General features: G+C 42.9%; 1 protein-coding gene across 1 annotated transcript; it reads right to left on the bottom strand.

Moving 5' to 3' along the window:
* Positions 1 to 22,683, bottom strand: LOC131288603 (uncharacterized). Its single transcript, XM_058317751.1, has 11 exons — positions 22,253 to 22,683; positions 16,198 to 16,306; positions 15,727 to 16,082; positions 14,050 to 14,169; positions 12,827 to 12,921; positions 11,119 to 11,367; positions 8,272 to 9,738; positions 6,768 to 6,873; positions 5,598 to 5,687; positions 4,570 to 4,801; positions 1 to 577 (listed from the first exon to the last, which is right to left on the bottom strand). Exons 1-11 carry the CDS (start codon positions 22,355 to 22,357, stop codon positions 252 to 254), a joined length of 3,255 nt encoding a protein of 1,084 aa, XP_058173734.1. The 5' UTR covers positions 22,358 to 22,683; the 3' UTR covers positions 1 to 251.
* Between the last annotated feature and the right edge of the window lie 387 nt (positions 22,684 to 23,070).

The raw sequence follows: 23,070 nt of genomic DNA, 5'->3' as shown, positions 1-23,070 counted from the left end.
CGGTCGGGAGCAATGACGGAAACACGCTTGATCAAATGATGTTTCCGGCGATGGCATACAGGATTGCTGGCTGGCCGTTTGTGTGGCATTGAGTAGAGTGCGGAAAAAAACATCAACGATCAACAGCATATGCGGTTCAAAATAGTGATGCACGGGATCGTTTGCGAAAGATTTGAGATTTTGAAGTCAAACCGAATTGCGACGCCAAAAAATATGGGACTGCCACAAAATGTTGGGTACATTTTCCATCTTTAGGCCATCATAGATGCGTTGTCCTCGTCGTGGCCACCATTTCCGTCCATGCTTAGCAGCTCGTTGAGATCGATGTAGTCGCCGGACACGATACCGAGCGATCCACTCGGACCCATCATCGTACCGCCGCCGAGCAAGCCGGCCATGTTTCCATTGCCCGCAATGCCACCAGCGCCATCGTGAATGCCGGGACCGAAGAAACCATTGTTCATGCCAGCTCCACCGACGTTACCGGCCCCGCCGCCGTTGTGGCCACCGAGTTTGAAGGCCATCAGCTGGGTGTGTGCTGATGGCACCGGGGATACGGGAGACATTTGTCCACCACCTGATTGCGCGATTCCGATATTCGTGTGTTCAGGCAAGATGGTGGATGTTCACAAACGGGATGATCGTTGTTGGTTGTGCACGAACGGATTTTTTCGTTGGTGCGCGTTGAGGTGTTTTTATTTTCAGAATTAAGAGGTGTTGTTTCGACAACACGCGATTGGTGCGGAAGATACAGAAAAAAACGGACAGAAGAGAAACAGAAAATTAGTTGCTGTAAAATGGAGTTTTACTTAAGCGTTACACCTTACAAGCTAGACATTCAAATAGTTTTCAACTAATCCCTACTGCTTCGCCCTGGTTCCCTACCATATTTCACTTCACACCCTTTGGGTGATATATGGTGGGTCAAAAGGAAAAGTCAGACGAACCTTTCATACATTCACACCAAATAGATCGATCATACACACAAGCATACACGTTGCTACAAACATTCTGCTTCCATTCTCGTTACTAAACACAGCCTTCTTTAATCTATCCTATCCCATACTGTTTATTAAACTAATTTAATTTAAAAATTTTGCCATAAATAATTTAAGTATGTCGACAAAATATGTTTGTTGTTGTTGTTGGTTTTTCAATGGTGGCATTTCCTACCCAGCCTATCCCTTTTTCCCATCCCTCATAAGCCTACTTGATTGCTTGAATTTCCACTATTCGACTGATGTTGGTCTCAAACACACACATTCACACATATGGTATGGAAAGGTATGTATATTTCTTGTTGTAGTTGTGTGTTGTAGCTTTGCTTGAATTAAATATTTTATGTTTTATAAACTCTTTTCTTTATGTTTTGTTTAATTTTTTTATCTTTTCTATTTTTTTTACCTTCTCCTTTTTATTTTGTGTCCTCTTATTCAAAGAACTCAAGTTTTGTTTTATTTCAAAAATGCAAGTTTCTTTTTGCCGTGAAAAAGGTCCCATACTGTTTCCATACGATACGAATCATTCTTTTAAGTACTCAAGCATTCAGATGTACACAGAGAAGATTGGACAACTTTCAAACAAATAAGGAAAATCGTTTTGTCTGATTGCAATATGTTTACCTACACCCCAAAGTGAATGACTGATAAAGGAATTCAGGATAAGGATAAAAGGATTAAATAGGATTTGATGAGGGTTCATAAGTGGATCTAACTAGGAGTGATTGTGACTATGGATGAGGAGGAGGTTGTGTGTGTCTGCAGTAAACATATATTGATGAAGCGGTATTTTTTTTTACTGTAAAATGAAATTAAGGAGAAAGTAAACAGATTTACAAATTGAACTATCTAAAGAGAACATTTGTTTTTCTTCGATCCCACCCCGGAAATGTGGTGTGTTTTTTGTGTGAATGGGAAGTAGCATACAACAACAGTACCTTGTGCCCGGCCTGTGGGTGAGAGAGACACATTGGTCCACATCATTTTCAAACTCTTGGCGAAACCCGATCATCATTATTTTCTCATCATCCTTGAAAGTGATTATTCGTTTGGTTTACTTCTGTACTGTCTCTAGATCAAACAACTTTTGCTTTAGCCGAACGTGGGCGTCTTTTTTGGATCCGCTTTAAATTGCACCTGCTCCTTTCCTTTTTTCCCCTTTTCTCCTCTGAACTCTCACTCTATTTATCCGTCTTTCTCTCTTAGCAAGGACACGCGTCGACCGAACTCTAGCTCAAAGCAGACAGTCAACGAGGGGCGGTGCCAGGCCCACCGGGAAGAAGTCCTCCTCCGCAACACCAGCAACAATCTGCAGCGCGCGCGCCAGCAACACTTCGAAGTAACAACTCTCAGATCCAACGGAATGCAACAATGCGATAACAACGGACCAGCAGAAGGGCACCAGAAACCAGAGGTACGCGGCGGAGAACCCGAACCGACCAGCTAACGCGGAGTGGTATGGTGGTGGTGATGGTGGCGGGTTGTGGTGGTGGTGATTGTGGCTGTGGCTATGCGCGCATCAAACATGGTTCTTAAAGGATTGGCAATAAGACGGCGATCTGATCCGATGCTATAGCTATAGGCATCCATCCATTGACCCATGCATCTGATCGATCCTTTGGGGGGATGATTTTTGACTGATTGCGTTGGTTTTGCATTACATTCTACATATCAAGTGTTTTTCCTCGACTCTAGTGTCGCCGGAAGATCATCATCGCCATTTATCGCCACTTTTTCCTCGTTTTCGATTTCTTTTTTCGAGCACGCGAAAGATACGATGGCGCACGCACGCACACGGCTCACACACACACGCACCCATATACGCTCATTCAGGCGTTTCATGTTTTACTTTTTGCATGACATGTTACGGTTTTTGCGCGCGTGGTTCGGTTTTTGTTTTCGAAGAGACTGAAATCCTGCACAAAATCCTATCTCAATTCATTTTCAATTTCCATTTTCTTTTATCAACCATATCTTTGCATCGCAACAGACATTCCTGTGGAAAGGAAGAAGGTCAGATTGTTGTGATTAGAGAGAATAGTAATAATTATTTTGCGTTGGTTTTTGTTTTGTTTACTTTCAGGAAACGGGAATTGGATACAGTAAGTGTTGCTGTAATAATATAAATGTTTTAGCACTGGGAAAGTATTTGGGACGAGGAAATTTTGTTTTCTTTTTTCGTTATACAAGAGAACAGTAAAAATTGAATGCTTTTTCTGTTAGGCTTTGGGTAAGAAAAAATGTTAAAGGACATTTGTTTGTAGCTGTAACAGTTCGATATGTCTTTTCTTAGTTTATTTTGCGCGGTTTATGGTTTGTGATTTGAAGAAAGTAGAAGAGAAATATCATAAGATAAATTCATTGCACGGACCCGTAGGGAATATGGACAGAGAAGCACAAACGCAAACGACCTCTATCTTTGTGTTATCCTTCATACATTTGCTAAGCTTTCATTACTAAACGACGTATATTCATCGAGAGGATTCGCGTCTGGTGCAAGTTCTAACTTTTCATAATCTACAATATGTTGTAACCTTTGCAACTCCCACAATGTGAAAAAAAATGTTCCAAATGATAAATCAATTACTATTATCATTTTTCCGTAGAACAAAGCACAAACAATACGGAAAGTCCTTTCTACTACAAAGAAAGACATACTTCAACACCCTTAAAATTCTAACGAGAAATAACCTACATACGCACAATCTAACCAACACGTAACTGAAGGGATGAATTGATCCATTTAACAAAATTTAAATGATGTTTAACAACTTATAACTAGTACAGTATCTTATATACTAGCAAAACCACAGCATTTCTGTGTAGAAATTATCCAAATTTCGAGAAAACTATGAAAAAGAGCGCCAATTGTGTTAACATAACAAGAACAAAATACTACACCACACAAACAAAAACACTGACCAGAAAGAAACTGTACAGCGTAACCAAACCGAGAAGGAGTATGAACAAGTGTTTGAACAGATCCGGCGGAGCGAAAGATTTCGTTGCAAAGCATCTTTCTCTCTGCTTTTGTTTGTTTGTGCGAATTGTACTTTTGTTTTGCTATTAAAAAGGATTTTTGATACTGAAGCAGGGAAGAAGAATAAAGGACAGTCAGGTGCGCATAGACCGAATGCATTTCTTTGTTATCCGATATCCTTTCTCAATCAAGACGTATTTAAGTTTATTCTTTTTTGGTCCTGCGACGAAATCCAATCAAAGTGATAATACTCTCAATGTCGTATCGTTTCACTGTTGCATTTATTTATAAACATGCGCTTGCAACCTCCATTGTGTTTGCTGCTCTCAGGATTCGGGAGAAGAAGTGTCTGTTTTTCTTCAACCGCACACACGCACAGCAGCATTCAATAATCATTCGCAACATTTTACAACGTTTTTACTGCTTCATAATCGCGCTGCTGTGGAGGAATGTGTTTGCCAGAGTTTATTGATCAACAATGGGCAAGAATGTAATAAGAAATAAAAGATTATCTCATTAATTAAGCATACGAGCGTAGTGACGAAAATATTGCTTATAATTGCTCTTAAAACCTGCTACCCGTTTACGTACCGGGTGTCGGGCTGCTGGACGAGGCCGATTTGTCGCTGCCACCGCTACTTCCTCCGCCGAGATGTTGTAGCTGTTGTTGAGTCTGCTGTTGCTGCTGCTGCTGCTGCAGGGAGCTTTGTGTCAGATGCTGTAAGCTTTGTTGCTGTTGCTGCAGCTGCTGGTCGTCCGACATTAGATCCGGAAGGTTCATGGGGAAATCGTACCCAAGCATGTCCTCGTTGTTGTGGAAAAGCTGTACACCAGAGCATGATGGTGTGGGAAGAGAAGAAATCAAACGCAGAGCAGGATGGCAGGGGAATGCCACACAATGAGAATAGGGTTAAAAAAAAAAAACAAAAATATAACTGAGAGAATCGAACGGGAAGAGTTGTTTGTCATAATTGGAAATTGAAATGGTTCTAACTCGACGAAACCGGTTGGCAGTATGTGCAGTAGTGTTATAAAACTGGGAAACGTGCATTGAACTGATGTGATAAGTTGGAAGAAGTATATCGAGTTATAAAAGCAAGGAGTCAACTTAACCAGCTCAATTTCCATTATTATGAATTAAAAAACATTTTGTGAAATGAAAACTGCCAGCGAAAGTGAGAACGCAGAATGAAGTGTTTTTTCCCCCAAATCGTTCCGCTAGAACGTCGGTTCAATGTGTGAAACTTTTTGTGAATTTTACCATCTTTCATTTCCAGAAGAACGTGTTTGTGACGACCACACCGCGCATGGTTGAGCCGATTAGCTTGAATTATATATGGGGTGTGTTGGAATTTTGTTTGGACTGTAATTCGATCGGAAATTAGCACACAATTACAACTTACATTCTAAAGGAACAGGAGAGAGGAATTCACGAAAAATTTTACTAGAACTTGCGAAAGCCCATCTCCGTTTTTCATCTGCATCGATCATCTCTCTTCAAGTGCTGATTTTTAATGTTTACGGGGAGATGGTTTAGTAGTTTTTTTACGTTCTCTCACAAGGACATCCATCGGCACGCGGCGGCCATCCTTCGCTTACTAACTATCGTTTATGCTTACATCGGTCCTAACCTTATTGATGGTATCTGGATCGAACGGGCCCGACGGGAAGTACACCCGACCGTACGTTGGAACCGCCGAGCAAGCATTCTGTATGTGTGTTGCACGGATCGGCGTAGGGCGTGTGTGAATTGAGTTTTATAATTGCATTATAAAATATTTGTGATCATCAGCAATCATCACGGTTCGGATCATCCAGTCACACAACAATAGGGCCAGATGTGGTGGTGGATGGTTACGTTGGTGGTTGCGGCACACACGATCAGGGAGATAATTTGCTCCATCATCATCATCATCATTGTTATCAGCATCAATATAATCATCATCGGCAGGGGGGTTGCGAGTTGGGTTGGGTGTTGCCAGTTACAAAGCAGCACGCACAGCCACACAAATGTAAGTAATTGGTTTTATTTATACCAAAATTCAATTCCAAAATAAAACGCGTTAGGTTACGATTTGCATTTTTGTTTCCGGTAGAAATATTATCCGGAATGGAAAAATATCGTAGCGGAAAAAGCAACGTAGCGGAAAAGTTGGAATTGAGTTAATGGTTCGTGGGTGTTGTTGTTTTACGTTCAACGTGTGATTTTACATTTGTTTGCAAAAAGGTAACGTAGTTGGAAGAGAGAAGAAAACAATTGACACGCATGAAAAATAGAACAGCACTACATCACATTAAGGGTTAGCGTTTAATCATTTAAAGACGTCCACAGTCAGCGATTTTAAAAAAAATCTGACAAGACGGACAAAAAGTCGTACACAAATCAAACGACCAGTGCTAATAGATAGCTAAAACAGAAGTTACCACGACAAAGAGTCTAGTGGGATTGATCGAAATCCTTAAACATTAATTAAACACAGACAACGAATACATTGGATACCAATTGGTAATATTGAAATTCCTCTGTCCTTTTTGTTAGTACTCGTGTCCATTAAACAAAGGTATACCAACACCACATTAATTGAATGAATTTCTCTACCAACAAAGAAAGGACCATCATTGAGGCGCCTTGATTTTTACTGTGTGCGCAGGGGATAACTTTTGGGCCAATTAAAAGCTTGAAAAATAACGCATTTTTCAGTTCAAAAGTATCGCCAAAAGAATAATCGTTCTTTTTCAAGACCTTCTCCTTGCCTCTTCATATAAACCCACCCCGGCCTCTCACTTACCCCGAGTAAAGCGTTCGCGTCGAGCTGGTAGCCTTCGCCTTTCAGTAGCTCCTTCAGGGACTCCAGATCCGTCTGAACCGTATCAATGTGCTGCCCGTATTCGGCCCTGTAAATGAAATTAATCGTGTCGTGCGTGCGTGCGTACGTGCATACGAGGATGAGGAAGAAGACGACGAACGGAGAAGCACGGAACAATTGTGTAAATGGTGTGTTGTGTGTGTGTTTGGCACGACAGTTAAAAAAAGAGAAAAGAAATAAAAACATTGAAAGGAAGAAAGGAAAGAAGAGAACGGGCACGCAACCACCTTCGATTAATATCGCCAGACATCCTTGTTTTCTCGATCATTTTAGACGCGAACTATATATGCAACGTGGGGGCGACGATCGGTGTGCGCCAAACGAGCTCACCCAGCAGTTGAAGGCAAACGCAAAAAATTGGACACAATAGTTATGCTGTAGTTTGCACCGATTGCTGAAATTAATGCGTGTCTTCCGGCTCTCTATTACTTCCTCTAATCTCTCACAGCTAGATCCCCAACCCCAAACGGTAAATATGGTCGTGTATGAGTTAGCCATCGATGGAGGATACGATTGGCGGTTGCATTTGAGAATAGGTTAGCCCTCTGTGAGTTTGTTGTACTGCTGATGGTGTTATTTGTCCGTGCGATCATCTAATGATAGACACCGGTACCGGAGGTATACTTAACAATGAAGAGATGAATGATTGCTCTAGGAAAGATCCATTTCAAATGTTTGTCACAACATCGAACCAATTTCACGCGCATTTGAAATGGGCCACCCTTTGCTTTGATCGTAGTATGAAACAGTAACAGCCAATATGTTTGTCTTAATTTAAGCTTTACGTAAGAATAACACAATAAGCATAACATTGTAATGGAAGAATAATTTGGAACAGCAAAAGACAACTTGAACAATCAAACCAACAGGTAAAAGAAACAGATCGCGATCGCGAATAAACGGACAAGAGAGGAAAGGAGTTGGGAGAAATGTCAAAAGTTTATCGAAAACAGGGAACCATAGAGCGAAAAACTCGAAAGATATGATGACTCGACTAACGAGACTAGACTTGGTAAAAACCATCGAAAGGTGCAAAGAAGACGAAGCAGCAAGTTCGAAAGATGAGTGATAGTGCGTAAATATGGCTTGATAGGGATGAAGAAGTTGGTGCGCGTGTGTGGTTGCAAACCATTTTTGGTTGGGAGATTCGAGTTCCCCGCATTTTCTCACAGCCCGATTTGTGGTTAAAATTACTATTTGCATTAAGCTATTTTCTACCGATTATTGCCGATTGCCTTTTTCTGGTGGGTGAGGCTCGATGTGCGTTGCGATTTTAGCGATTTTTATATAGTTAAAACTGTTGTTAAAATATATAGAAATGAAATATAAAACGTGTCCTCGACGCGACTCAGGTGTTGGTGTTGATGCGATACTAATAATCGAATGGGCGTTGTCGGCCATCAATTTCCCAGACAAAAATACTAACACCGTGTTCAACCGGGACACGTCAGAATCATTGCTAACAAACTTTGATATCTGCTGTTCGTTGTTTTCGCCGGAAGCCGCTCGCGGTGTTTGCAGCATGCTGGTGTCGAGCGAGTTCTCGTCGTATTCGTCGGCGCGATCCACTGGCGTCGTTGTCGTCGCCACCGTTGATTGCTGTGCCTGCTGTTCTGGCTGCTGGCCAGATTGGTTCTGTTGTGCTTGTTGCTGTTGTTGCTGCTGCTGTCGGCTAGCTTTGATATTGTTGATGTTAACGTTCGGGTTGTAGAAGCCGCCGTCGATGAAGCTGTATCCATTGAGCATCGGTGATGGGTTGGTGTCCTTTACCATCACCCCGTTACCGCCGTCTCCACCAGACTCTCCCTCCAGGGTGTTCTGGTCGTTGGTAATTTCGAAAATGTCTCCGGGAAGGATGTCACTCGCCGTGACGTAGCTGCTGGTTCCACTGTTGGGTCCATCAGTGATGAACGTCGGGCCAGATGCGGGAGAGATCGAGGCCGGCGGCGAGGGGCTATGGGTACTGCCACCCGATTGGTACCCAGATGGGCCTGGCGAAGCGTCGTCTTCACCGCCGGTAGCAGCATTAGCTTGCTTCTTGGCAGCATTAGCCAACGCCAGCTTTTTGCCACCCCTCGTGACTATCATCGGTTTAAGGCCACCGACTTCCGTCTTCACTGGCGTATTCAGTAGACTCTTCTGATTGCGCTGGGAACCACCAGTTCCTCCTCCGCCATTGCGCTTATTACCACTGAGTGTTCCTCCACCACCCATCGTCTTCAGCAAGCTGTCGCCTCTCTTTCCACCGGGCTGCTGTTGAAGACGCTGTTGGCGCTCCTTCGTCTGCTGCTTCTGCTGCTGCTGCTTTTGCATCTCCCGAATCACCATCGGCGTGTTGAGCATCATGTCGTTATCGCCGTCCTGGTATAGCTGCACGATCGTCGGATCGATCTCGTCAACGTGATCCACCAGATAGCCGTGCTGCACCGCATCAGGATCATCCTCTTCATCGTCCGCGTTAGACTCATCCTGTTGTTCATCCAGTTCCTGCTCCACGATGTCTCCGTAGCTCTCGAGTTCGTCCTCGTCGACCGCGTTCTCGATCAGCTGGGCCAGATTGGTGGGCGCACTGTTGTTGCCTCTGGCTGTATTTAGCGACCGCATAACGTATTGATGCTGCTGCTGTCCCTGTCCCTGGCCTAACTTCTCGACCTTCACGCGAGCGCCGGACGACTTGGAAGATCCACCACCTCCCACCGCACGGAACTGGCTCATCGGGGAGGTAGAAAACATTTCCTCGAACGTTTCATCACTCGTTCCACCACCACCGTCGCCCGCCTCACTGCTCCTGATGCTGCTACCGCCGGTGGACATGGCCGGCGTGGCCGTACGATGGTAGGGTGACCGCTCCGTGAACGACATCGGCGAGCTAACCTCCGGTATTTCCGAGTTCCTGTCGGCACAAGGAAGGGGGAAAAGATCAGATCACATCGCAAAATCGCAAAGCTACTCGGTTTTTCTCTCGATATTCCCCCCCTCTCTCTCTCGGGTATCTTGCCGTTCACGGTTCGTATATTCAAGGAGCATTTTTGTGACGTGGATCACTGTGCAGTAAAACGCCACATTGCTCCAATTCCCGGTTCACAACAAGGTAAGCTGTCACGCAGTAGGAGTAAACGTTGTCTCGCGAAAAGGACGAAGGGACGATCCCTGGTGATGTTAGGTACATTGGCATGTGTGTATGTGTATGTGTGTGTGCTTGTGTAAGTTATTGGCAGTTGTTACGCCTAGATCACAGAGATTGCCATCTTCGTATCCACACGGTTTTTTTTGGTCCCCATTTGCTCCACCACGGAACAGCTTAACCCGTCATTGTTCTTCGGCTTGATTCCTTTTGGTTAACTGGCGTCCGAAGAAATTGGTCCTCAAAGAACTCTTCCGCCTGACCCCCGTTGTTTTGACGCAATGAATCTGTTTCCTTTTTAACGCGAAATCCCGAATACTCAAAGAATCTTTTCATACGTAAATTGATTGCACTTTGAGAGACCTGGAGTTTGTATTTACGTCTACCTAGTTCGTTTGTAATGAACGATGTACCCTAGAAGCCAATTACAGCATGGTCCACACATAATCTTTACGGTTAGAACTGTACAAAAAAGGACACGCCGGGTTAAATGCAATGTATGCACTAGTGAAAAAAGGAAGCGATAACAGCACTAGTAAAGCACGCCAAAATAGATAGAAAAAAAATTGTAACGGAAATGTATGAGACATACTGACCCCACCATTTCCTAAGTTGAGTTAATTTGTATCATGAAGATGAGTTTATGTGACGATTGAACACGGAAGACAAAATGAGTGATGAGTGTAATGCCGATAAATTGCTCGTTTGCGAAGAAGATCACAGACAAAACGGGATCAAAAACTCTGAAACTTCAGAAACGACTAATTTACAACTACGTAAGAACGGGTAGAATAAGTAAGGAACCGATTTTCAAATGATTGAGGGACCAATGATAGTAGAACTTTGTACATTTGAAAGGACAAATTATTAGCAAACTTTCGGTAATGAAAAGAAAAACATTAAAGCACAGTGATTAAGACAAAGTATCTAGGGCGTTACCAAAAATAGAAACACAAGAACGAAGGCACGAAATCCTAGGACCATATATTCGAATCAATTTTGCAAACTCCTCTCATGGGCAAAGACTAAAGTGAATCGATGGTGGAGGGGGGTATCCATTGGAGAAAGCAACCATCTTTTCGAGTGGACCAGTTGTTAAAAACAAGGTTAAACGGTAGCTACCGTTAAATTTTGGGTGTCGAACATTACCTGTTGGATTTGCCGCCTGGCGGCACCTTCTGCTTCTTAATAATGCTAGTACCACGGTCGAGTATCTTAACGATCGTTCTACCACCACCCAGCGTCGCAGTGTTACTACTAGTAGCCTTCGAACCCTTGCCGACAACGGTGCCAGAAGAAGAAGAAGAAGTGGCGGATGTTGAGGTGGACGGAGGAGTTAGCACGATCTGCGCGGTTACGACCGGTATTTCTTTCTTATCACTCTTGTCTTGTTTTGACCTGAAGAAAAGTGAAGAGGAGGAGGCATCATGTTGATTGAAAGCTCTATACAAACAACAATATACAAAAATATGCTTGTTGGCAAACAAATATATACTCCGTATATGCATTTCTCTCACTCGATCGAGGGAAGCTAGTCGTCGTTGTCAAACGATAAATGGCAAACTCCATCGAACTACCCGACCTGGTATTTGTAGGGGTCCATACACTATACGGGCAGCAGGCAAGAGAGGGGGCGCAAACAGCAGCCCAAAGCAGAGTGATGCACAAAATTCGATTCCATTACATTTGCACCTGAGAAACGAGCGTTTGCGGCGCATTCTCACAAAAGCATTATTATGAGTCTATTCAATTTGTCTACTTTTTGGCACTAGCAAAAGACATGACCTACGCAAAAAAATGGAGCAAACAAACGAATGGAATTGTATCAAACAGCTATGTAGTAAGGTACAACAACAATAAATAATAATACAAATAGGTTATTACATATTTTCTGTCATGCACCGAACTAAACATTCGAATGATTTGAAACTAAAGATAATCGTTTCAAACATTCAACAAAATTCGATCGATATTACGCTACTAAATGCAGAAAAAACAGTCAATAAGTTAGTTCACTTACAAAAAAAAAATACGCTGCTTCTACCAAAACGGACGATACTGAGCACTGCTTGACAGCAGCACATGCTTTTAAAACAGTATGTCGAAAATAAAGAAAAATCTTCCATCTACAAAGAATTAAGGGTTTAAAGAATTAGTTTGAGAATGCATAAAAATGGTTTTATACATACACAAACTAAAAGGTAACACTACACATGGATACAAGATATAGAAAGCACGACCAGAAAAACGGTACATTTATCTGAACAATCCGAACGATATTGAACCATCGAAATATGAAACTAGCAAACGAAGAAAGGGAGAAGATGCACCTAACCTTAAAACAAGAGATCGAAAGACAAGCGAAGTAAACGAAATAAACAAAAATAGCTCTTATATGAAATCTATACTAAAAACAATTGTGTTTTTAGTAAATGTGTTAGCTAAGTGTAGTGTTTATATATGACAGTGTGTAGTGTGTTTAGTCTGTTGCGAGTTGCAAAAGTTTGTGAAACAAATATGATGGTGGCGACATAACATGCCTCTGTCTGCACCAACATCACGCGCTACATAAAAGGGCAGAAAGATTGCGTTACGAAGGGGGGAACAAATTAAAAAGAAGTTCGAAGAAGTTTGATTAAACAAAAAACACTGCATAAGACCGTGGAGTCCACCGTCGGGATACCGTTCATACATCGCAGACGAACGGCTTCTCCCAACACACACTCTACGGGTTGTTCTTTTACACTACCTTGCGACTACGTAAGAATAATACTGTTCGTTGTCCGTAGTAAAACAGAAAAGTCGAAGAAGCTGCAACAAAAACAAAAAGAACTCACGATGAGGAGATGTTACTTACAGCAGTTCCTGCTGGTTTGCGTATGCGACCTCCTCCAAAGCTTCGCCTAGCTCCTCAATCGTAGCACCGCCATCGCTGTAGTCCGATTTCTTGAGCTGGAAGAAATAGGGTAAGCACAGAGAGAAACGATATTATTTTGTGATTTTAATCCCTTTTGAAGGCCCAGCTGGATTCAGGGAACCGCAAATGATTTATCATATTATCACCATCAATCAATGGGCAGATGAATGTTTGTATCGATTACGGAGGAAGACCGCAACGAAGCGGCTAAGATTCGTTCTTATTTTTTATTTACCACAGATTCTTCATAGTGGAGATTATGAATTATCGATGGTGCAAGCACTCGGTGCACCTTTTACCCGACATCGTGTGTAAGAAGAATTCTCCCCCCTTATATTTGTATCGATTGTTTCCAGGTAGTGGAAATCATTATTTATTAGTGAGCAACCTTCGACTTGATCATGTACTCCATCACCGTGGGATTTTTTTTACTTTCAATAACGCTATTTCCAGTTCATACACATATCATCCGAAGCAGAAAAGTATGTTTGATGTGAATTGAGTAACGAGAATAACAACTCTTTTGAAAGACTTGAATCAGACGATGATTAGAATCTTTAGTTTTAAACCCTTGTTATTAGATGTAACAGGGAACTCACGGATTCGATTCCAACCTTATGCAAAACCAGTAACGTATTTTTTCTCTAGTTCATTGAATCGTTTTACTCTTCTTATATGAATCGAAAGTCCCTGTTTGAAATGCGAATCACTGATAGTGATATGAATCCCTGATAGAAATATGAATTCCTAATTCTCTAATAAACTCAATCACATCAATAATCAAATTATAAAAAACCTCGAACGGAACAGAAATCTTAATTGTAGCTAGTTATTCCGATATCATAATACCATGTGCTCCGATTCGTTTGAAAGTGATACTTGTTTAAGAAAAGCAAATAAAAAAAAACATAAACATTTGTTTCCCCGTTCTAAAACGAGATAATACCTCACTGCCACATAAACAGAGCTCTTTCCCTGCCACGTGCTAATCTTATAAGCCAAAGTCGCCTGATAAAGGTAAAGCTTATTAGTCTCTATTACAAGAAGGAAGCGCCCTTAGGCGTTGGTCGATATCTCTCTTTATTTTAATTGCCTTTCCCCCCGGGGGGAAAATTGGCAATCGACACCTTAGACACTATTAAATCGCAGGCAATAATGCTCACCTTTGCTTGCTGTGGCGCATCGTTGATCATTAGCTGGAATCGGCGCTTGTTGTTGCCATTGCCCATCGAACCGAGGCCCCCGCGGGAGGGCTGCACAATTGTGACCAGGAATTGGATGAGCTGCAATTAAAGGGAGAGAAGTGCCGTAAGTGTTATTAATTACACATAATCAATTAATTAACTTGTAATGTATTTTTGCTAAGCTTCTTGTGTACACATAAATAAGTCAGGCAAATCGTCTACGCGCGGTAATTCTTCTCAAAATCATTTAGTATCATGGGCCTCTCTGTGGCAAACTGATTGTTTGGCACTTGATTGTTGGCACGTGCGTCATCCGTCGTATTTTTTACGAACTCCACTTTCCTCCCTTCCCATGTTGCATATGACCTCGAATGACTTTCAGACTCATGAGATAGGAATTGAGAGGGAAAAAAACCACCAAATCAGTGCGTTAAGCTTCAATGTTCATCACTCCCTATCCCTACAGAGCCCTGTGCCTTACACAGCGCGCGGTTTTGCTCGTTAGAGATTATTATCTTCCGTTCCTGGAAGTGAGCAAAAAACCATGTCAACTGATACCCGATGCGAATGAGCGGGTGCTATTATTTCGGAGCAGTGGTAGGCATGGTGAAAACAAGAAAATCTGAAACCCAATCAGGATCATCGGGTTCATCATAGATCGGTGGACAATTCCGGTGACGCTCTGATAGAGCGCTATTGATGCGCGATGTGGCGTAATGTTGTTGTTGGGATGAATTTGTTCTTCCACAAAGCCTTGTTGAATTTGGCTTGCAAAGTGTCAGTTTCTTCCTGTAGCTTATAAGCACACCACGGCCATGCACCAGACCAGGTGGTACACTCCACTTACCAATACCGACCCCCTACTATCACTCGAAAGATTTTATTCATATAGAATAATTTGTCAAAAATTTATACACCTTTCAGAAAAGGGTACCATTAGACATTGCCAGCTGAACACGCATCACCCTCTACGGGAGGGTGTATAAATAAATAACTTAGTTTCAAAAGTTAAAAAAGGATTTTGCTTCTTCTTGTCCCGCATGCATGTTCGGCAAATCTTTTCTAGAGCGCCTTTTCCAGAGCGAAGGTAGCAAAGAAATCGTTCCATAATATCAACATAACATCAAAGTATGCAAATTTTGAACATTTGTACCGCAGAATGTGTCTCGGGGATGCGGTTTAATTTCGTTTGGCTACGGTTGTCGCCCATCATCATCACCGCGTCCCATGTCATTTGTCTTCCAATAAATTTATTGTTGCGTTGCATAAGTGGAGAGTGACCCGTACATCACGTTTCAGGTGCTGATGCCGAGAAGCTTTACTGGGATAATTGAATACATTGTAAGGGGAACTTTTTCAATGCCCTGCACAGTAACAGTGTAGAATGCATCTTTGGAATGCATCATGAATTCGTCAAGGTTGCAAATGTAAATTTTCTATAGTTGATCCAATAAATATAATTTGTGAATTTAGTAATTTTTACATGCCTAAGAAGTTTCATTACAAGAAATTGTTTTCGTTATTCCAGTTCTACTTTACGAAAATTTGTATCTTCATTGTGTTTTTTAAATCTCTTCATCAAACTGGATTCCATTCGACTACTTGAAAGGTTTTCCGGCCGCACAACTCTGAACCAACCCGTCATGCGGTGCTCACCTTATTCACGATCTGTTGCTGTTTGTGGTGCTTTTGGCGTAGGATCGCCACCTCGCGCCAGAGCGCCTCATTTTCCTGCTTCATCGCCTGGAAGCGCGAGTCGAGCGAATCCTGCCGACCGCGCATGTTCTTCACCTCGCTCAGCACCCGGCTGACCGCCTCCAGCTTCAGCGCGCTCTTGTCGTCCGCGGCCTGCTGTGCCTGCAGCTGCTGCTGCTTGGAGGTGGCGATCTTGCGCTTGATGTGCTCCAGGAGGTACGGATGGTCCTTCTGGAAGCACGGATGCGTGAACTCCATCTCGTCCCGGTCGAACCGCAGGCCACCATTGTCGATGGAGGTAATTTTGTGGAAACCATCTGAAAACCCGTTGCATACACATGGAAAACACCATTAGAATCCATTTCCAAAAAGGAGATTCGTCAGCTAAAAGTTCGGACCGATTGGTTTCTACCAGAGTTCCGGTTTACTTACACATATTCAGCTGCCTGATGAAGCTGGCCATGTTGTTGTGTTTGTAATTGAGCGGCAGCAGTTCCTTGGCGAACTGCGCCTGATTCTGGATGATAAAGCTCCGGCCATCCTGAGGGGGCGAAACACGCAGGAAAAAACACACGTGATTAGAAGAAAGTGATAATAAAACACGAACCAAATAAACCCTTGATAAGTGATGACTGTTTTCGCGTTTCAGTTACGATGTTTTTGATACGCCCCCGCCGTATTCTTTTTTCCTTGTTTTATTGATAACAGCCTTCAGTTTTTACTGAATCAGATTGTGCTTATCGGATAACGGCCGGTCACACGCGGGAAATAGCAATCACAGACGGGTTGCCAATTTCTGGTCGATAACGAAAAAAAGGCCACGGGAGAAAAGGAACATTGTTTTTGCCAGACCCAAATTGATGAATACTTTCTTAATCGCTCGACCTGCAGCAACAAATGGCTTGAGGGGCCATATAGATCAAGAACGAGATAATAAATTAAAAAAAGAAACTAGAGTGCTGGTAGAGTAATGCTTACGGGACGGCCCCGGGGCCGACGAGGGATAGACTTTATCAGTTAGGGCCCCCATCCAACGGGAACGGCGGCGGTAATCGCAAAAACGGTGGACAGTGACAGTAAAAGCCACAACAGGCCGAACCAAAACGAACCCCGAAAAGCGATAGTGACGGGCAGAAAAATTCTATTACGCATTGTCATACTAGCCCCCTACCTAAACGAAATGTCACGATGCCGTCCACAGCGTCTTGTGGGCCACGATAGGATCGATCATTGAAGTGTGGGCAAAGCCCGAAACCCGAGGCAGCCGGCCGATGGTTGATAAGGACGCACTGTTTCCCATGAGAGTGTATTGCAACCACGACGAGCCTGGTTTGTGGACGAATCTAATGTTGAACGAAATCTAATGGCTTTGATGTTTACTGATTACGTGGGACGAATCAGTCTTACGCCCTTTACTTTCGATTTCATAATGTACATGGGCCTAAGGGACACGTGTTATTTCGTACTAAGTGTACCGGAAATAGATTGTATGATCACAAACCCATAATGTCAAGCATGGAAGGTTCCTCATATGGTGAAAATTTGTTTTGACAAATAACGGAGCGGAATTGATACACAAAGGTAATATTCGAAAACCACTTTCGCCAAAAAGCAGCACGGTGCACTAATATAGAACAGCTAACGAAACATGTTTAACAAATTAGATCTTTGCATTGGAAATGGTTGCGTGTGACACGTTTCGGTAGGTCAACACGTGTGCCCTTTTAATCAATTTCACCACATTGTGGAACCATGAACTTTTTTATTTGAAAGTGGATGGGGATGGATCAAATTTTTTAGATTGATTTTTTCCACGATTTAGAGGAAAACACAAATTTTAAATAGTTCAGTTCAAATATAAAGTTTAGGAGTAGCGAAGAAATAGATATTACTCGTGAAGTTTTACACTCGCAGCTATTTATTGTGACAGAGATAGTGTCACGAGTGTATTAATCAGAAAATTTTAATCTTTTCTCCGTTAATCAAAGTTGTAATTAAAGCATCATATGTTGACTAACAAACAAGTCGATGAAATCTACAAATTAACGATTTAAAGAGTATACATAATGGGCTAGAACACCAACGACACCGGTTGAGCAAGTGACCTCTAGTAACTGACCTACGAGTTTCCGGCCATATTTGCCGAGTAATTAGAGTAGTTTATTTAATTTATAGTGCCAGCTGTTTGTACGCCGTGCGCATCCTGAAATCGTTTTCATTTGGTTTTTGTTTTGTACGATCTTGTCTCTAACCAAAACCAAACGTTGTGCACCGGTTTCATACCCATGCTATCTTGAGTATGGTGGGTCAGAAAACATTGTGTCCATACAATGTAGAACGCTCCGAGTCTAATCCAATTTATAAACCGGTCGCAGGTTCACTCGTAAGAATAAATCAACATAGGAGAAGCAAGCTGTACGGCGTGGTTTAATTCGTAGGTATTCTCTGTGATCGTGCCGTGACCCTGAAAAAGATCTTCTCCTAAGATCTTCCCGAAAATGTTTGCTGGCAGCACGGACTTGGGAAGCGTCGTCTTCGGGCCTCCACTCTAGACACTAAACGGATACACTAGCGGTATAAGCAGCATTAGAAGTAGTAGTGTAGCGTAAGTGGCGGCTCCTAATGGTGGTCATAATAGTTGTATCATCGAAGGCATTCACATTCAGCGCGTTAGGACTGATGGGGGAAGGGCGAAATGACCGCACTTTGTCGAGTTGATAAGTCTCACCACCGAAATCGGAGCGACGACCACCATATCTCCACTCCACTCAGGGATCCACGCCACCAAACATCCCCTCCTCCTTCGGAGAGGGTGTGTGTGTGGGGAGGAGAAAATATGTGAAAAACAACTATCCGGTTTGTGCGATGGACCGACCACCACTTTGTGGTGTGGTTGCAGCAAAAACAGGTGCGACGAGTTGGGGTAGGAGCCGGAGGGCCAGAGCAAGCATACGATCGCGCGGTTCGCGGTGTTGGACTCTGTACCATCGGACGGTGCAGCAAGCAGAACGCACCGCGGATCGGGAAGGTGGTCGCGGGATGGAAAAACGCCGCAGCGTAGAAGCTATTTTTATTGGCTAACACACGAGAACGACGGAACGAGCGAAGCGGAAAGGGGGCCGAAAGCGAGCCCCACTTGGATCGTGAATCGTGTCACAGCATCACGCACACCTCCATGGGAGAGTGGGAGAAGAAAAAGAGTCAATTAAAACCGGTTAGCTGTTTTCGCGTTTGACATGGCAGCAGTAAAAAGTGAATGATAAAGAAAATCAACAAAATGTTCTGTGTGTTAAATAAATTATACACAGAACAAAATCTTACATTTAGGCAGACTGGATTCCGATTTTTAACTTTAGAAAAAAATGGAAAACTTATGTTTTTATTTTTGAGTTACCGGTTTTTTTTATTCAATAGTTTTTGAATAACTTGTTTTTATTAGAATCACTTTATGGCTAAGTCGTTTTTTTCCTACAACAAGTTTACTTTATCGGCCACCATTTTATTGACACATGGACTGGAAACGAAATAGTGGTCTGGTAGGTTGATGGTTGGTCGACTCTACACTCCGATACGATCCGATTATCACTTTGTCGCTATAAATGCATCATTATAAAATCAAAAGCAACTTGAACGGGCGGAGCAGCATCATCGTGCGCATGGGGGAGAAAACTGCAAATGCAAATAAAATTCGTATCGCAGGGGATTCAGAAAAATAACACTGACGCCAAGGTAGGAAGAAAACATGGCAAAAAGTTTGGGCCATATAGAACGGCCACATCGAGCGGTTTTTGGGGGATAAATTCGGATCTCGCTGTCGGTCTTGGCTTCGACAGTGTCTGGTATGGGCTGGCTTGGTTGTTTTGTTGATACAGCGAAAAAGCTGTACACACACTGGATGATGCGGATGTGGTATATCTATGGGCTATAGCTTTTATTTGAAGAAAACTGAAACCTGTGGTGCTTTTATAAAACACACCCAGGACGGGCTCCACCGTTTGGATTTTATTTTCTCGTTGCAGCGCCTCTGCCAGTAAGAAACTCTTTCAAAGACACTTGTTTTCGCGGATTCGGCCATGCCGCTAAAAACGATATTTTTTAACCTTCCGAAGAGAAGGTATGAGTCTGCATGTTAGAAGCATATACGCAAAGCTGCAAAATAAAGTGGAGCTTTTCACCACCATAATTGCATTTTCCAATTCCATATACTACTTTATTAGTTAAGGGAATCAGTGAAACAGAGACCTACTGATTTAGCCTTGTTCAGTGATTCAAAATATATTTATCTTTACTGTTCTCTTCCTCATGAATTTTTTTGGGGTTTGCTGTAAACATATTTATTTAAAAAAAAAAATAAAAACCTGGAACGGTTATACCAAGCTAATGCAGTCCTGGAGAGGTACATCAAAGATTTAAAAATACCAAAAGAGTCAAAGATAGTCATAAACAACTATCGAGGACGCCCAAGGCTCAGAGGTACTTACAGTGAAGTGCTGGAGCTCGATACTTTCCAAAAATCTATTTAGATAACTTAGTTTGCGCCTCGAGCTACGCAGCACCCATTGCAGGATTCCGCTAATTGAGCTCATTAAAATCAACGCGAAAACAACTTCCCAGAAGCCATAGCGATTGAATGAAGTGACGGTGATAGCACGGCTCTCCCCCCCCCCCCCCCCCCCCCTGGGCCTCAGATGGAAAGAATCAAAAACAATTTTGGTTCATGTGGGCAGCGAAAGACGACGAGTTGGGGAGGCTTTTCATCGGTTGGAAAAATGGTGCCCGCCCGACGGTTACCATGGCTTTCTAGCTCGCAGGTAGCCAAGGATATCCCAACCAGACCAGCTCTCGCCCGGATAACACAACCAAAGGCAAACTTCGCCGCCCGAGGACGACGAGGTGGTGTTCAGGTGTCAGTGCTGCTTCAGGTTGGTGGTGAATGTCGCTGTACAAGACGTTATTTTGCCACCGATCACGACCTGGGCGACGGTTGCCTTATGATGAACCAAAAATAATATTTTCTCTCTGCGTGGGACGGTGTTTTGTTTTTGTTATCGCTGTTGATAACAGCAAGCTCCGTTCGCCGAACTGTCGAATTAAATTGTTTTCACAACAGTTAGGTGGGTTGGTACGTGGGGGGTGCTCTGTAACGCTGCCAGGATAACCTACAAAAGGACGACGGGATGGTACGATACAGTAAACCCCCCGAACGATTTAATCGATTCGTTGATATGACGATATTTTGTATGGGACAGACATTCGTGGTGGTAAGCCCATGGGGCAATTACGGGGTAAATAATAAATAACACACTTTAAATAAACGCAACCTCACATTACGTTACGTAAATGACTAATTACACACACGTCGCGGTATGCGTTCGTGTTGGGGCGTTGATTAAAATCAGTATCAGTATGGAGTGCAAAGAATGAATTTTCCTTCGTGGAATTCGTTTTCCTTCTCCCTATTCTAGGAAAACCAAAATTTTCCATAATCATTCGTAGTGCAACAGTGTTTCGCCATCCGGGTTCCGTGTGTGCGTCTGTGGTGTACAAATAAATTTCACCGGTAAACTGGTGATCGTGCGCTCGCGCAGTTCCTCAGTAATTCGTCGACATCAAAACATCACAAAAACAACAACAAAAACATACCGAAAAATGGGCAGGCAAACAAAGTGTTCGCGAGTAAATATCGAGGTGGAAGAAACGGCTGTGGCCTTTGCTACAGAATGACGTCACGAACGATGGATGAAAAAGGGTGCCCACGTTAGCGCATATTACAGGAGGAAAATTTAACCACAAACCCCTAAACGAACTACTTGAAGGACGTTCATTATGACGACGTTACGATACGTTTGATGTATCATATTTGAAACATCTCTATCTAGGAACAGAATGAAAAGAAACCATTTTTGATCAACTGAAAAGTTGAGAAATTGATTAAATTATCATCCGAAGCTGCTTTGTTTGCACAGGAACAAACGCTAATTATCACACGAAAGGCGAACGCGAAGCAGGCATTGACCGGTCACGGAGCACCTCGTTCATGCACATAAGCGACACACAACGTCGGCTGCATCGAACACTACAAAAACATACAAATGTCGGCCATTTTTATTTGTTACACTGCTATTTTCATTCTCTCACGTTCTCTAGCTCCCTCTCTTTCTCTCTTGGATACTTGATTTTCCACTCGTTTGCTGCGATGTTGCCGCACTGAAAAGCTCAGGGTAGGACTGCGAATTACTTTCCGAATGTGGTAACAACTTTTTTTTATCTCGTACATGCCCGTTCAACACAGCCTACGCATCGTGAACAAAGCGGGAGAAGGGGGGTAGGCACAAACTGTCGATCTGGTTGCACGAACACACATACTGAATGAGAAATGATTTGCTGTTGAATTATTTGCCCGATGGAAATGGTACCGCAGTAACCTTAAATTGTGCACGATTACACTTGATTTCAACATGGTACGACCCGCAATACCCACACTCACCGTGCTCCACGATATCAAATCATTCGTTTCGGCGTCTTCGACCAGGCGCCACAGTTTTGCCAGAAACGCTGGTACACCCGTACCCGTCTCACTAAATGTGTGCATTTTGGTTGTCACCCTCCCTGCTTCTTCTGCTTCTCTAGTAGCACCGATAATCTGTTTTCCAAATAGGCACGCTAGCACACACTTCACACGCGACGCACACGTCGGTTTTCTCCTTTCCTGTGTGTGGTAACGGGCACACACGACACAACACGCACGCACGCACGTACGCAGTACTTTTGCGAACGATCAAAGACCACACTTCCCCACAAGGAATCGACTTTCAAAACGAAGCACCACAAAAGTTGCTAACGATTCGGTCTAACCTTTACGTGTTTGAGTAACTTTCGAACTGATTTTTTCTTCACTTGAGCAAATGACCTCGAAAAGGGCTGATTAGAAAAATAGCACACAGAAAACGAGGAACTTGCACGTTGATGAACCACTGTCGTTGACTTTCCAACTACGACTGACAAATTATCGCATTGACGTTTGCAACGCTTGTCAAATGCCATTCGTGGCTGGGCGATGCGTTTATACTGCGGCGTCGAAAGGCATTGCAGTTGAAATTCGGAATTGTCCACTTTGAATATTTTTTAAGCAATTCCTACAATTCCTGGTATTCAAAATGCACTAAAATTATTTTCTTAATTTTTTATGTCTTATGTGATGCAAAATATTGATAAATAAAATGTTTCAATCTGTATAATGTTGTGCAATGCAATCATATGATTGCTCGAGTTCGAAAAATAAATTCGAACACGATTTTTTCAGCA

Source organism: Anopheles ziemanni, chromosome 3 (genome assembly GCF_943734765.1).
Source record: "Anopheles ziemanni chromosome 3, idAnoZiCoDA_A2_x.2, whole genome shotgun sequence".
Classification (NCBI taxonomy): domain Eukaryota; kingdom Metazoa; phylum Arthropoda; class Insecta; order Diptera; family Culicidae; genus Anopheles; species Anopheles ziemanni.
Note: the sequence above shows the minus strand (reverse complement) of the source record. Positions and strands in the feature narration are given on the sequence as shown.